Genomic DNA, 17,360 nt, shown 5'->3' on the forward strand with positions numbered 1-17,360 from the left:
TATTGGAGCATGCAGTCCCAATATATGTATATTTAGTTATGAATTCTAAACATGTACTACTGCAAGCTTTTGCTTTAAATATTACTAAATGTTACATTTTTCTTAATTTTAGACAAAAATAAATATAGAGAATATTTTAATAACTTGTTATGGGTTTGGACCCTATGGAATTGGCTTCGGGACCACTTAATGTGTTTGCATCTACTTTGGAGAATACTGTGACAGGGCAGCATATGAAATCATAATGACACAAAACACTCCCAGAATTGTGAACACATAATTTTATTTATCTGGTAACTACATCATTGAATAGAACCAGATCTTTGCATCTAAAATATTTTATTTGTTCAGTAGTGTTAGCTCCTCATTTATGTTAATCAATGGACAACTCATCACAGATGTCACCTTGGAAACCTCTACTTAGGTTTATAGGAAATTTTCAGATGTCTAAGAGAGTTTATCTGTCTTAAGAGTTGCCTGGTCACTAAAAAGGAAAGTTAACATCTGTGGGAGAAGCAATTAGTGTCCATTCTATCCTGATTGACAATTCTGTAAAAGGCCCAATAGCATTTTCTATGGTTTTACAAAATGGCGACCTTCTGTTTCAGAGTGCTGAGTAACTATTGAGTTCTGGGGACAGTTATCATCACGCAGATGCCCCATGTGGCTTCCAATTAGGGAATCAAGCCTAATTTCACTTCCCAACCAGACTAAAATATAAAAGAGACAGATAAGACCATCATAGTGAGGTATGAACAGAGATTTCAGGCAAGCAGAATGCATGAATATCAACTTTTAGGAGCATTCAATTAGAAACGCAAAGGCAGAGCTCTCTGAGAAGCTGGGAGGCTGTGCATGAAAGGAGAGAGATTAGCAAGAGCCCTGCGATGAATGCACTGTTTCCATACAATGCCCTAATCAGGAGGACAAGTGGCAGTTGTTATGAAGCAGTGAGATTCAGAACAATGCCTTTCCCAGGGAAGTAGTCACCACGAAACAAGGGCTGCAGGAGGACAATACTGACTTGTACACATGAAAGAGGATAATTACTTTAAGACTTTATGCCCAACATCTGGTGAGTTTCCCTGGACCAAGAACAGAAAAATACTAGAAACTTGAAGTAGTGAGTTATTTTTCCCCTGACTTTCAAACTTCCTATTTTTCTCACTATGCATTTCATATTATCCCAATTACCTAAGTTAGTGCATTAATATAGGAATGCTATGATCCTCCATTTTCCCTAATTAAGACTATTAGGAAGACATTTTATGCTCTTATTTTTTAATGAAATTCAATTTAAAGTCACTGTATCAGATCTTATTAGATGCTAACTTATAAAATATAGGATTTCATTGGGGGCAAAATGCCTAAATCAAAAATTACATCCAAACTTCAAGAATACAAACTGTTACAGTAACATAGTCATGGTCCTTTGTATATATTTCATCCTGCATAAAATAAAACTTTTCTTGAGTCAGGTTTTAATCAAGCATATCCCCAGGAAATAATATGGCATGGGAGCTGAAAAGGAATTTTATAATTCCAACTTTTTACTAATAGGGTGTCCAAATTAAAGTTTGCATATATTTTAAGAAGGGTGTGAAAGGTGAATAAAGGATCTAACTCACATTATACAGTTTTTAAAAGAAGCAATATGGGAAATTTTTATTTAATTAATACATCAAGCATATTTAAATGTTATCTGCATGCTAAGCGTGAAGCTGAACGAAATGGGATGAGCATACTGCAGGAAGATATCCCCAGTGTCCAGCACCCAGTGTCTGCTTAATATGAGATTTTTTAATAAATGAGAAAAGACCTTACTTCCTTTTCTAAAGGACATGTAATCTAGTTGGAATTAACAGACATTCCCTCATGTGATCTTCCACACAACTGTGAGGAAGGAAGTATTTTTAAGCTAATTTTGTAAATGAGAAAACGGAGGTTCTGGAAGGTTATTTTCTCAAGCTCAGAGATCTAGGGAGTGGTGAAGCAAGGAATTTAGCCGTGTCTGTCTGACGCTGGCACCCAGGTTATTTACGTGGACTTTAATGTTTCAGTTGCTGAAGTTTCCCTATTCTGAGAGCTAAGGACTGCCCTCAATGTTCTCCAGCTAGTCTTACAGTCCTGGAGTCTTTTCAATATGCTTTCTTTCCTTATCTGTTAGTCTCCCTTAGAAATGTTATAGAATAATAATCCAGCCTCCTATAGGTAACCTTCCAGCCATAATTATTAAAACACAAGAAAATGTGCATACTGCCTCCCCTGCAAAGCTTGAGGGAAAATCATATTTCAAGTCAAACCTTGAGGCTACCTGGTAAGCCACTTGGCATATACCCAGGACTCAGAACAACCACCACCAGGACAATTGACTCAGGGATGTTTTCTTTGTCATTACTGAACAGGAGGGACTTTCCTCAATGATTTTCTGTCACCACATGAAAGTGATAAGTTCTATGAACAGTTTAATGGCAAAATAAAAGATTTCTGGATACCCCATGGAGGGGATTCTCAATTTTGCTATGCTCCCAGTACATCTCACAGATATGCTTCAAGGACACATTGATGTTCACATTTTCACCAAGGCTCAGAATCTTCTATTTCTCTTGAATGGCTCAGCATTGGCAGGGCTCAGCTGAGACTAAGGATAAAGCATCTTAGGAAGCTGACAGTCAATAAAATATGGGGCCTCATTTTTAGCTGATGGGGACAGAAAGGTTTTTCATTTGAGGTCTGATTTCTTTAAACCTTAATAAATTTGAATAAAAGGTATATATAATGGAAAAATGTGCCAGAAAATAAAAAAAAAAAATGACAATTGGGATTCCTCAACCAACAGGAATGAGTTGCTTCACACAGCCAAAATAACTTGTTGTCTGATTTTTATTTTTGTTTTCACAACATTATATATTTAAACTACACCATTTTTTTTCTTAACATGCTGTCATTCTTGGCCAACAGGCTTTACCCATTCACCCAGAATCCCATCTGATGGGGTAATTGACAACTCTAGTTCCCCCAAAATTGATAGATTGCCAAATGCAACAAAGGAATTTATGGAAACAACACAGAATTGGTTGTACCTAATTCTTTTGTTATGTCTGGTTTGTAGCATATTACTAGTCTACACTGCATTCTTTTTGTAACCATAAATGTCCAAGGTCAGAGACTTGCTCTTTCTATCCTATAGGAAGCGTACCCCAATCTGAGGGTCATTGTTTGTTGGACACACTAGACAGAGGTATGTGATCAATGTGAGCATTAGAAAAAGTTTTAAATCTCAGAGCATTTTTGGTTTTTGGTTTTTAGTTTACAAAATGCTTTCAGATCTATAATTTGATCCTTGTAGTAACTTTGCTATAAAGCCATGCATTCTACAAAGGAGGGTAAAAAATTTGAAGAAATTCAACAAGATTAAGATGAAAAAAATGGTTTAAATCATGGAGCTGGAAATATACTCAGGTCTTCTGATTCTTAGGCCAATACTCTTTCCACCTGCCCATTATATTTCCACCAAGGGTGCTCAAAGTGGGCAGGAGCAGTCTCACCAGGCAACTAATGAGAAATGCAAATTCTCAGTCACCCCATGCTCAGACCTGCTGAGTCAGAAACTCTGGAATGGGGCCCAGAAATAAGCATTTTGACAAGCCCTCTAGATGACTCTGATGCCTACTAATGTTTGATAACCACTGGCATATGCTAAACATAGTAGCCTAGATAATGCTGTGATTGATATACGACTTTATATCAAACTTTCTAAGGACCATGTAACATGTTCCTACATAAGGTATCCAAAAGTCATACCAAAGACCTTATATTAAGCCTCCCAAAGACCTCAAAGCCATGAGGAGCAGAATGTTTAGAATTTATCCATGCAATACAGGTGACGTGGACTTTCCTTTGCTTCTCATCCCCTTTTACTAATCATTTGGAAATACAGGAAAGGGTTTTCACTTCTTGAACTCAAGATCCTCCAACAATTCAATTTTGTTAGAGTAAAAAAACCTTTATCATATGCAAGTCCTTTTTTAAGAGTCTTCAATTCTTTCTTAATCTACCCCAAACAGTGTTCTTACCCAATTCAAGGGCAGCCAGAAAGAGTGATTATTTCTCCCTATCTTCACCCACTCCAGGAACTGTAAACAACAACTCCTCTAAGGTCTTTATCCCACTGTAATTTAAAATGTGTGTGTCTTGGATTCCACCGAGAAAAAAAAGGGAGGTTAGGCTCCCGTCATATGCTCCATAGCACTCTCCTTTACAGCACTCATCACACTTCTAATTACTTGTTCAATGTCACTGTCTAATTATTTGGTCTCCACATGTTCCCTATTAAGACTTTAAGGGGCCCTAAACTCTGACAAGATAATGGTGTCTCCTCCAACACCATATGGATTTTGGAATGAAGAAAAAAATCAAAACTTTCAAGTAAGATTAAGATGTCCAGGAAGGTTTTGATAGTTCCAATTATTGTTGCTTCAGTACTTTATTCCAAATAAGCCTAATTTTCAAAAGAGGGGAGGAAGGCCACTCTTCCTTTGCTGGTGCCCTGAGCATGTCCTTGGTCTTCATGTCGGATAACCCAGCCTTGTTTCCCTATAAATTGCAAGATTCAGGATGACCAAAGGTGTATCTGTCTTGGCCACAGTGTAGTCCCAGGCCAGCATGACCCCTGAGCCATGATAGATCCATAATAAATGACCGATGAAAGATGAAGAGAGTGGGAGAATTTGTGAATGAGCCAATGAGTGGATGGAAAGAGAGGAAGAGAATGAGGTAGAAAAGATAAAGTGACAGGGAGGGAGGGATGAGAGAAAGAAAAGAGGAGGATAGAGAGGAGGAAGGGAGCTAGAGAGGGCAGAAGAGCAGGAGGAAATAAAACCAGTTGGTTACTACCTTAATTTCATTCTAGGTTAAGAAGGAGATGTATTGGCACTAAACTCTCTACTCAATGGCTCCCGCTCAAAGAATCATGTTTTATTATTGTTTAATTACAGAGTAAATGTCATCATCATCCTTTTATAGAATTATGAACTGTGTCTTTATTTACTGACATGGCACCATTTTCAAGTGTGTGACAGTCCATTGCTCATGTTGTCTTTGCCATGGAATTAGGGAAATGTAGCATGAGCTTTAGATTTGCAGCTGCCATCTAATCACAGATAGTGCTGGGTTTCATGAAGTTAGCCATTCAATAGTCACAGTCCTTGGGACTTTTGATTTCCGTCACCCTGGAAAATAAACAGCACTTGTGCTGGCAGCTTTTTATTTTTCCACTTCACCCCTTTTTAATGAAATTATTCTAAATTTAAATAAATTTTACACACATATCAAAACAGTGATATTAGCAACAATGCCTGTTGCCACAAAATCCATGCAAATCACAGGGAACTTACACATGCAATACATTCAGCCAAAATGGGGCTTTTAGCGGACGTCAATCTTATAAGGTGTCACACAGCAATGGTATGCAGACCTTATATGCTGCTTTTTCTTGATGAGAACAAACATAGGCTTTGGCGCAGCACACAAAACCATCCAATCAGCACCCAATGTGCAAGAACAGAGTTACCGCACAGGCTAAAGTTGAGTAAAGGAGCCCCATATGCTGTGTAAAAGCGCTTCTATATCTTTAGGTCTCCGGATCCTAATGTGACAAGGATATTATTATCCACCGGCGTCATAAAGTCTTTTATAGAGATATTTTCCCCTTAGCCCTGTTATTTTAATTTGTGCACCGATTTTAGCACAGGCAATTTCCCTCGGCAAGGGCTTTGCACTAATAGAATTATACTGTCTTAGCTCAAAATGGCCTTTGGTTCTTAGTCCACTGGGCTCAAAAGATAATTTTCTTATGGTGGAAAGCTCTCCACACCGCCCGGGAGCCCACCGTTATCTGCACTCAACACCCTGGTCCTCCGCATCCTTCAAGAGGCTACACAGCTGGGCCCAGCAGGAAAATGACAAGCATTAGAAGGCTCCAAGAGCTGATTTTCCTTTGGCTGGGCAACTCGGCTTCTGGACTCCTGTCAATGCCATCACAACACATGCCTTTCAATAAAAAGAGATCCTAACAGGATTAAATGTAATTTAGAGTCAATAAGGAGAAATTTGCCATCGGGCGGAATTATAATAGACAGTATGATCAGAAAATAGGCAATCTGGAAGGTTTTAGGGGATGCATTCTACTGTAAAAATGAAACGCAGAAAAGAAGAAAAAATGTTCTTCTTAGCCAGCCCCCCTTTGACTAGTTCCATCTTGCAAGCAAATCAATGTGCGGTCTATTAAAGTAATAAGATCCACGCATTGTCCTTTATGGGGAGGAAAAAAAGAGGAATGGAGACTTACAGGAGAATGGAAAACTGTCATTTCACTGTATTCTTTGTTTATGTGAGTAGTAAATAAAGTGTTTTTGGTTCTGCATGACATGGAACATGAACCCACAAAAGACCCATGGAGCCCACTACAGACTTATAAGTGGTGAAGGGCAGTTTCTAAGTCAGCACTGGGCAGGCAGCAGCATTGGGAAGGCAGTTAGTGGTCCAGAAGGCAGATGGAAGAATAGGAAGCAATGTAGGCATGTAGCAAGAGTCAATTGCCTGAAATAATTCCCGTAAACTTAGAGTCTTTGCACTAATGTTAACAGAGAAAAGTAATAATAGCTAACTACTACTTAATGGACATTGTAGCTGCCACTCAGTGGGCAGTGTTCTAAGTTATCTTGCATGTATCATCTCATTGAATTCTCATGACAGTACTATAAAGTGGATAGTTTTATTTGAATTCTCACTTTACAGTTGAGGGAAATAAAAATCAGAGAGATGTGCGCGTTGCTTGAGGTTGCAGATTCCATAAATGCCAGCGCTACACTCAGGCCCTGGGTGACTGACACTGTTCATGGGCTTACCCTCCACATCTGCTCAGCTGGTGGCTGAAAATGCAGCATTTTTATCATGGGAACTATTTCATTTTGGTCAATGCCATTGCTGGGAAGAGAAATGCCTTATTAGAAAATTGGCCTGGGTAAGTGCAGAAGTGAAGAAAATCATGATTGATGTGGACAATAGTAATCACAGGAAAGAAAGAATTTCACTATTTTTTGAAATGACTAGCTGGGTCATGTGGAAAATCAGCTGTAGTTTTGGAATCACAGAGGACCTTATCCTGAAATGTTGCAATACGGCTAAGTCATGTGTCAGGGCAGCCCAGCGAAAATAACCTGAATAAGAAAAAACAAAAACAAAAAAACCCTTCATAGATACAGATAAAAGTATGGTGATTACTAGAAGGAAGGAGGCTTGGGAGAGATAGAAGAGGATAAAGGGGGCATAAATGGAGAAGGAAGGAGACTTGACTTGGGGTTGTGAACAGACAGTACAATATACAGCTGATGTATTATAGAATTATACACTGAAACCTGTATAATTTTATTAACCAATGTATTCCCAATAAATTCAATAAAAATAAAAGAAGCAGGAGCCAGAAGCCCTGCTGAAGCCTGTTCTACCACAGCCTCATCAGGAAAGAGTATGAAGTAGCATTTTGGTAACTGGAAACAGGCTGTATGGGTTATAATGGTGGCTCCACCACTTCCTAGCTCTATGGTTTAGACAAGATACCTTCTCCCTGCCTCAGTTTATTATTTTGTAAAATGGGGATAATAATTGTAGAATTATTAACTTGTAAAGTTTAAATGAGTCAATCTATGTCTTAAGTTTCTATTGTAAATAAGAATTTGACTACCTAATGTCCACTGAGTCAATGACTTCATACACATTTAGAAGTTGCTTATATGTGCCAGATATCATGCTAGATACTGGAAATATTAAGATGAGTAAGACCTTGAATTGGTCACCATCCAGATGAGCAAACAAACAAAAAGCATAAGTTGTGACAGAGATATAATAAATTGCTGATTATAGGCTAGAGGTAGCAATTAATTTTTAAGTAACATGTGTTGCCATGACATGTTTAAAGTATCACCTAGATTAAGTAATGTGTATACTTGCAATTTTTATCAATAGTACCATTATTCCCATATACAAAGCCATTGTTGACCTATCTACTTCCATTTCTCCAACAGACAAGGGAATCACAGGGACTGCTGAAGTTTGTCTTTGACAATATATTCTAATAAGAAAAGAAAACAGAAATAAGGATAACCTGGGAATAAAAATAAAAATAATAAATTAGCTATAATACCACTACCCAGAGAGAGAGAAAAAAAAGGAAATAACAGAATATTAATAGTGGTTATGTCTTTCTTATCTCTTATCTCTGTATGTGTATATTAAAATATATGTATTGATCTAATACATTCTCTGAATAGAGTACTAATTCTTCCCATGTACATTTTTAAAACTTTAGGTAGGGGATAATTTTAGATTTACAAAAGAGTTGCAAAGTAAAAATGAAGCATTTCATATACTCTTCACCCAACTTCCCCTAAAACATCTTACATAGCTATTGTATATTTATCAAAGCAAAGAAGTTAAAATTTATAAAGCACTATTAATTAAACTAAAGACTATTTGTAGTTCCCACTCATGTCCTTTTCATTATTCATCCAGGTTACCCAAGAGACCAGGTTGCATTTAGGTTCCTGTGTACGTGTGTGTGTGTGTGTGTGTGCACACACACGCACACGCACGCGCGCACACACACACACACACTTCGATACATTAATTACACATGAACTTTTCATACATGCAATTCTACCTTAAATAGGGAATTACCACATCAAATATATGTATTCTGTTACAAACAGCTTTCGATCTGGTTCCTACACCCTACTTCTTTGCCATCTTTCAACATGTTGCATTTAAACATTGCCATGCTGCTCAGAAATCAACTTTGTGCTAATATGGCACCAAAACATCTTTGAAGAACATCAGAGAATCTCCATATTCTAGTCCCACTCTCTTCTCTAAGGTGAACTGGCCTGGGTACTGCCCCTCACCTCTGGCAGGCCTTTTGCTTTCCACCTCCATAATTTTACTTGTATTATTTATATGATCAGAGTATTCTTTGTATTATTTTTATAGTATATGATCTTCCCTTGTCCATGAAGCCTTACCTGCTCATCCCAGCTAGCAGAGAGCTCTCCCTCTTCTAATTATCTGGAAAATTCACCTGACAGTGTTTATCTCATGTCTCTATCCTAGTTCCCCAATCAGACCTGAACTTCTTTGAAGAAGAACTGCCTTTTCTGCCGGATTGCATCTATACAATGTATTGTACAGTTTGGTTTAATAAATATGCACTGAAAATGTTCAATTCCAAAGATGATAAAAATAATGGTGACTTCCCATTTACAGTCCAATATGTGAGGAACTTGGAAGTCATTGCTCCCTTCCTAACACCAAAGAGCTAAACAAATTGAAAATTAACAACTCTTCTTAGATCCTTCAGAGAGTTGAGGTCACAGGGAATATGGCTGCCATAAAAATTAGAGAGACAGAAAATGAGAGCGACAATGAATTACAGCTTAGCAAACACCTCAGCAGAAATGGAGGTGGTACAAGAGGAGGAAAACAGCTGAGCTATAATTGATGAACTGCGGACAATTTTGATAATTACAACTAATGGCTCACACTCGTCATGCCCTTGTCAAGTTCCAGGAACTGTTCTAAGCATATTGCAATGATCAGCACACAACAGCCTTACGAGGAGCCCATTTTACAGAGAGGAAAACTGAGGCACAGGGAAGTTCAATAAATTGTTTAAATGGCATTTGGCTATTAAATGTCAGGGCCAAGATTTAACTCTAGGTGAACTCCAGAGCCTATGTTCATAATGATAACACTATATTTGCCTTATACTGGCTACCAGTAGCCACTCAGGCAAGGTCACATTACCAGTCATGGGTCAGGTGACATTGTAAATACTAAGAAAACCTGAGACAATAGGCCCTGTCTACTCTCTACAAGCAATACTCATTAACTGTCACCATTGGGAATTGTTTCACCCAATCACCCTAACCCAGAGCTTCTATACTTCTTCCTGTCTTCCCTACTGCCACAATTAAGAAGGTTGATTCTCCTTCATGCTGTGTAATTCTAAAGGCCACCATAAAGTGTCTTTATGTTCAAATGTCTTCTAATTTCATTCTTTAAGGCACATCATGCTTTGTGCTCAGTGCTATATCCCTCCCAGGACAACTGTAGCCTAAAATACTGTGATCAGCGATGAATATGCGTTCTCTTGGTAAGGTGTATTGCTAGTAATTAAACAGTATTAATTCTATCAGCTTTGATTTATTCTGCTCTCTCAGTAATGAAGCTCCGTATTTTAGTTTCTTTCTGCTCAGCACTGAGCAATAGAATTAGTGTTTAAGGATTATCATGTAAATCTACTTTTTGGTCAGTCAGTGTTGGGGAATTTTTTCAATATATTACAAATGTATTCATTATTCCCTCGTTCATAAAAATAATTAAAAGCTACAGACTGAACACGAATTCCCTGAGCACAAAAGCCTGACTGGCACTCCACTGCCAAATACCAAGGTTGCCAGCTTCTTAGTTTATGGGTTTCTTAATGAGAACTCATGCCTTTTCACTCAATAAAGGGTTTAGGTGGACATTTTCCAGTGCTGTTTGTAGGAAATATAAAACTAAAGCCCTACACATCTTAATGAAAATGGGCTGTTATCTTCTGCATATTTTTAGCAATTTAGAAGTAACTTGCCCCCAAATAAAAACAATTACAAATTATTTAAAAATGATCCCCAGGATGTTAATAACCTATGTTCACGTTCCCTTAGAAAAACAAACAAATAAACAAACAAACAAAAAACAAGGAAGGTAGAGAGAGAGAAATACAAGGAGCTCCAATCCATCACTGTGATACCCAAGTTTCTCCTTCGATAAAACAGACATAAAACATGTGTTTTACAAGCCTCGGATGACCTTCAAGACATCTAAGTGCAGTATCTATGGATTTTTAACTATAATTAACAACTGCTTTTACATTTAAAGAATCCAAGTTCTGTTACCCTGACAGGCAAAAGCCAATCAATCTCATTGTCAAATGTTAATACAAGCAATTATAAGTAACATTAATTAAAATACTATAGGGGCCCTTAGGTTTGGGGCTGGTGGATTTTTTTCCCCTTCAGTTTAACCTTGTGGCAATTCTAAGTTACAGGCCTAATTAGGGAAGTTTGATCCACCTCTGGGTGAAACACTGGCCTTGAACACCCAGCCCAGAGCTGCAGAAGGCCCTGCCCTGTGAGGAAACCTGGGAGCTACAGCTGTGGTGTTTCTTTCACCTGGTGGACCCAGTGTGACAGGTCCTGTATTTACAGCACCAATATGACATTATTGGTTTTGGTAACCAAAATACAGTCTTCATTTATATTGTTGCAAAACTTGTAAATGTGCCCTGTAGGATGAGTAATACTCAAAGCAATATCCTAATTAAAAGGAAAACTTGGTTGTCTTGCAAGATAATATAAGAAGGCACATAAATTGTAAATAAGATGCATGTTGAAAATGAACAAGACAGGCTGGATAGGAAAAGAATGAAATAAGATTTGGAAATGTGCTTTTTAAATGAACACAAATTGTGAGATAATGTCTCATGGAACAATAAAAATAACAAACCAGTGGCAAAGATGTAATAGAATTTCCTATGGACACCATTTTAATCTTCATATAATTTTCCCCAGTGCATCCACGTTTATTGAACTACTACAACCATTTCTTTCTTTCTCTGTCCAAAGCTACTGAGAGAGTGTTCTTTACTGTAAATAATACCCCGGTTATGAACATGAAAACGATCCAGAAATTGACCACAGTTTTTTTAAAAAATGACATAGTGTCTGCTGAGGCCAAAAGCCTTACGAGAACCAAGCAAGCAAGCAGACTGAGAATACTGAAAGCTGGCTTACCCACCTCCTCCTGCAAAAGGCATCTCCACACCTCTGCTTCTTTTTCTCGGCTCAAAAATTGCAGAGAAGACTTCCAAGTTACTGCCATCCATGGTGTGCTGGAAAGAGCATAGAGCTGAAGCCAAAGAAGTGCTGGGTCCAGTAAACATGCACTTATGTGACTTCAGGACGATGCACATCAGTGCAGTCTCAGTTTCTCATTCTGCAGAATGGGGTAATAATACTTACTCTTAGTTTTGAGCCTGATATCCAAATGAATGTTTGGTAAATGCTACTTAAATAAGGATGTGAGTGTCCAAATTCCACCTGTGTGAGGAGTTTGCTGGACTGGAAACATGGAGTCCAGAGGGAACCTACATCTATTACCAAAAAAAGCTCAGTAAAAGGCCCAACTCCACTCAAGCCCATACATATCTGACATTTCAACTACCATTGTGGTGACTCATTCCCTCCTCTGCTCATACTCGTGGCCAATCAGCGCATGGATGCATTCACAGGTGTCATCAATTGGTGTCACCCTGGAGTAGGAATCCAGTTTCTGCGAAATATCAACACTCAAATACTGTTTCTGGCACTCATAGTCTAATTTGTTTGATTGATTTATTATTTTTCAAAAGTTCATCAGGCAAGAGAAAGATGTACTTGTTTCTATATAGATAAAATATATGCCAAATATATCAACACATCCATTTTATTAAATAGGTTATCAATTAATCCCTTTGGTGAGTAGAATACATAACTATATGATGTGACTACCTTTTAATTTTGATTTTCTTAGATTAGATTAAACAGTAGGAAAAATATAGACCTACTAGAAAACCATAGCTTATGTAACCAAAAAAAAAAAAAAATAGAACAAGTACTTTTATAATAAGTGGGCAGCTATTAGAGTTGCAAATCAGTAATATATATTGCATTAAATTTTTCTATAAAAATTTAAAGAATTTACATAGAAGTTTCGAAGTCTTTCTGATTTCTTAATATAAAAATTTCAGTGTTTTTCTATTCTCTTTTTCTAAAAGCCCCATTGATCCAAATGCACAGAGAGGAAAGAGGACCTGTGGGTTACAAAGGCAATATGAGATTGTCTGAGGGATCCCCAAAGCAGATTCCTTTGCAATCACCGAGGCCTCTTCTCCGGGTGATACCATCCAGCCATCTCTTCTATAGTTGTCCCTCTAAGCCATTGTTTCTAATGACCTTGGCATACTCCTTGGCTGACGTGTAAGGGACTCTGGGTCTAGCTGGGTCTTCAAAATCAACGTGGAAGAAACCAAACCGCATGCTGTAACCCTGGTTCCACTCAAAGTTGTCCAGAAGAGACCAAGCGCAATACAATTGAAGGTTAACTTTATCAAGCTGGATAGCTGAAATTCAAAAGAAAAGGAGGGAACTATTACCATTTCTAGGAAGGTTTGATGAGAATGCAGACAAAAATCACTGAGGACCGGTGTGGGCATCTTCCTCATACAGGAGGTCAAAAAGGGAACAGAGCCAACCTCTCAATCCCCTTTTCTGATTTACTGGTTTAACGGAGCAGGGACTTCATTGAAGAAGTGAAGTTATATATTGTTCTTATTAGTGGATGATTTATTCATTTAGATACTTGTTTTACTTATTCACTAGAGGCCCAGTGCATGAAAATTCATGCACTCGGGCAGAGGGTCCTCTCAGCCCGGCCTGTGCCCTCTCACAGTCTGGGACCTCTCAGGGGATGTCCAACTGATGGCTTAGGCCTGCTCCTGGGGAATTGAGCCTAAGCTGGAAGTCAGACATCCCTCTGGAAGCCCTGGAGCCCTTGGGGGAATGTCCGATTAACAGTTTAGGCCCACCTCTTGGGCCGTTAGTCAGATATCCTTAGTGCTGCCAGGATGGCCAGAGAGGCTTCCGCCACCACCACTATGCTGGCCAGCCATGAGCTGGCTTCTGGCTGAGTGGCACTCCCGCTATGAAAGCACACTGACCACCAGGGGGCAGCATCTGCATTGAGCATCTGCCCCCTGGTGGTCAGTGCGTGTCATAGAGGCTGGTCACGTTGTGCTGTTAGGGTCAATTTGCATATTACCCTTTTATTATATAGGATTCCTTTACTCAATACACATCTCTACAATGTCTACTACTTTTTAGACACAAAGAAATACACACACAACTGAGTTTCTTCCTGGTGCCTAGAATGACATTCAGTAAAGGCCCTGCCCAGGATCTAAGTACAGTTTCCAGATAATCCAGAAAGCCCACAAGTAAAGGAAAGAGGCCATAATAACATGAGTAAGGACGCCATCACTTACCTTGTGATCAAATGGAGACACGTCTTATAATTCTGGAAATAGAACCTCCAAAAATGAGAGAGGTCAGCACACAACGCTGGCTGTGCCTGTTGCCTAGACTGAGTAGGCACAAAAATGCTATGCCATCTCCTTTGCCCCACATCTAAACTCAGAGTGGTGCTTAAGCCCACTAAGAGCCAAAGCAATGACCGCCCCCCCCCCATATACATGTGCACAAACACAGCATTCTATGTAATTTCATTCGTGGGTGCCCCAAAGCCCACCTATGGACTCTATAGTAAGATGCCAACATGTAGAGAATTCTCTAAGCAGTTTTACACTGGGTCCATCACTTTAGTCACAGAACTGAGCTCATTTTTATTAGTATTTTAAGTTTGGCAAACTCGGAAGTTGTGTAGATCTTTCCTTTGAGCATTTTTATAAGTGAAAATAATGAACCATAACTATAGGGTGCACTCTTATCCACTTCTCAATTCACAAACTAAACTTAAAAGGGAAGTTTACTTTATAAGATAGACATATTCTACAATAAGTTGCGTGAAAATGGACATCCATGTAACAAGTCAAATTTTCATTGCACTAGGGACTGCTTTCAACCAAAGAGACTCCTCTAGCTTCAGAATAGCAAGACCCACCCTTAAATTTTTTCTTTGGTGTAAATCTGTATTTTCCAGGTTTCTTGTAAGCATTACATCCATATACAACTACATCTGTGATGGTTTCCAAATCTTCTCATAATTTTATTGTTTTACTGTGGATATTCCATAGACAAAAGGTTCCTGTCAGGTTCATTGATGCATAACCCCTCTGTACCTTTGTGCGTGGAGGCATGAAAAGTGCTTTACTTATGAATGCCCTCGGGGCAGAAATGAAGCCAAGCTGGACTGGCTCTTATGAAGTATTGTTGGAAGAAGAAATATATAACATGCAAGCACATCCAGCGTTGCAGGAATATGCATTTACTCGCCATTCCCTCTTCTCCTCCTTGTCCATGTTGCCATGTGAGTCTCCTCTCCTCTCTGTCACCACAAACTGCAAAATACCCCTTTTTAAAAATAATTAAAAAACAAAACAAAAAAACTGACAAGTTCCGGATGATATATCCCTAAGAATTCAAACAACCAGAGGCAAATATCAGGCCAGAAAACAACCACCTCTTTTCACTGCCTTGTAATCCCATCTGGCGACATGTGAGGATCTGCATATTTCCTTTCTCGTTTGCAGAACTACTGCCCAACAAGCACGCCTGCTAGGTACAAAGCCAGACAGTTTCTGAAAACCTGCGTAGTCCCACTGATCAAATACAAAAGGATTGATTCATGTGCTAAACCGGGGTCTAAAAAATGGTGCCCTGCCTGCTTGGAAGGGAACAAAAAGGAAATCTGGACAATTTCATTGTTAACTGCCAGGAGTTCCGCAGCAGGTACTAAACGGGCCGAGTGACACTGGTGGATGTCTCTGCGTTTTCGCTGCAGGAACATTCAAGTAGAGAATTACTTAGTTAGGGCCGAGGAGCTGGCCTGCTGTGGGATTCCTTTGCGCTGCGCCACCACTGGGACAAATTACAAAAGCGTGCTGGAACCTGCGCGCCTCTCCTGGTCCAATCTCAAGAACAGAAAGAGACCATCAACGCCTTTCTTGTCACTATGATTTATGAGGGTCCACATCTTAGCGGGAGAAAAAACACTTCTGTGGGTTCCCTTTCTTTCTTTAACCAGAGTTGGAGGCAAAGTAAACAGGGACTTACAGGAACTGTAGGTGGGTGCAAAGCACACTGGGATGAAAGTGACACTCCCCACGGAGTCAGAGTTGGTTTGGGACTAAAAGGCCAGTGGAAAGGGTCTCACAGCAGGTTGACTATAAAGACACAAAGAGAAAAGTACCTAATCTTGCTCATATGTTATAGCCTGAGTCAGGCTGTCCTTATTAAAAGAACCCCATTCCAGTATTGCATCACACACATACATACACACACACACACGCACATGCACATGCACACATACACATACATGCACACATATATATCTATAATAATAAAAGCATAATATGCTAATTAGACCAGAAGCCCTTCCAAATGACCTTCCAGATGAAGCCAGGGCTGTGAAGGAAGCCCGGGTCCCAGCTGCCAGAGGGAAGCCGGTGCTGACAGCTGGGGGAAGGAAGACCTATTCTTGCATGAATTTCATGCATCGGGCCTCTAGTATATATATAATACCCAGTGACTGCTGAATTGAAAAGGTTAAGGGCAGAGTCCTCCACTAGACTGCTCAAACTTTTGACATCAAATGCAAGTTCAAAGGTTTCCCCAAACCACTCTTAGTTTCAATAATTTGCTACAAGGACCCAGAAACTTATTTTTCTCACAGTTATGGTTTATTACAGAGAGGGATACAAGTTAACATCAACCAAAGGAAGAGGCACACAGGGCAGTGTCTGAGGGGTTCCAAACATGAATGTCCCTTGTCTTCCCCCCTGGGAGAGAGGACCGGTTACCCTCCTGTGGGCCTATGACAATGCACACAGGGTGGTGCTAACCAGGGAAGCCTACCTGAGCTTCAGTGTCCAGACCATTTATTTGGGCTTCATTGCATTGTCATGCTTGATTGACTGATGGCCAATGTGGATGAACTCAGTTCCCAGATTAAGGGGCACTGTGTGACTCAAAGTCCCCACCCTCAATCACATGATGGGTCTTTCTGGGGTGACCAGCTCCCACCCTAACAAGGACTTTCTGTCAGGTATGACAAAGATTTCTTCCCAGAAGCTGAGGGCAAAAGCTAATTTGCTCTCTGGGCAAAACCGCATTCTTTACCTCTCTCTCTCTCTCTCTCTCTCTCTCTCTCTCTCTCTCTCTCTCTCTCACACACACACACACACACACACACACACACACACACACAAGGTGTTTTAGAAGTTCATTGTTTCATGGTACTGGGCAGAATCTTCTCAGCTTACTGGTGTATAAAGTGCTGTGATCATGTCTGTGTTTGTCACATTGCAAAAGGCTAAAAATTGGGCATTTGGTCTCAAGGGATTTATATCCCCCTGGTTACAAACAGAGATAGCCTTGTTTTCCAGATTGCCTGGGACTTACAGAAGATATCCACGAGTGTGGCATAACTATGAAGCTATCAAACAAACTGCTAATCCACAGACCCAAGCTGCCGTGACAAGAACCAGT

The 17,360-nt window shown here is 39.5% G+C and overlaps 1 protein-coding gene across 1 annotated transcript in view; it reads right to left on the bottom strand.

Moving 5' to 3' along the window:
* Positions 1 to 12,567: 12,567 nt before the first annotated feature.
* Positions 12,568 to 17,360, bottom strand: part of LOC308512487 (cytosolic beta-glucosidase) — a gene marked incomplete at its 5' end in the record, with an annotated part of 92,606 nt that continues 87,813 nt past the window's right edge. The window contains one exon of the mRNA XM_081082218.1: positions 12,568 to 13,258. Within this exon, the coding sequence (XP_080938344.1) occupies positions 13,056 to 13,258 (203 nt within the window). The 3' untranslated portion in view covers positions 12,568 to 13,055. The remainder of the gene's footprint in view (positions 13,259 to 17,360) is intronic.

Source organism: Myotis nattereri, assembly GCF_964212035.1.
Source record: "Myotis nattereri genome assembly, chromosome: 1".
Taxonomy (NCBI): domain Eukaryota; kingdom Metazoa; phylum Chordata; class Mammalia; order Chiroptera; family Vespertilionidae; genus Myotis; species Myotis nattereri.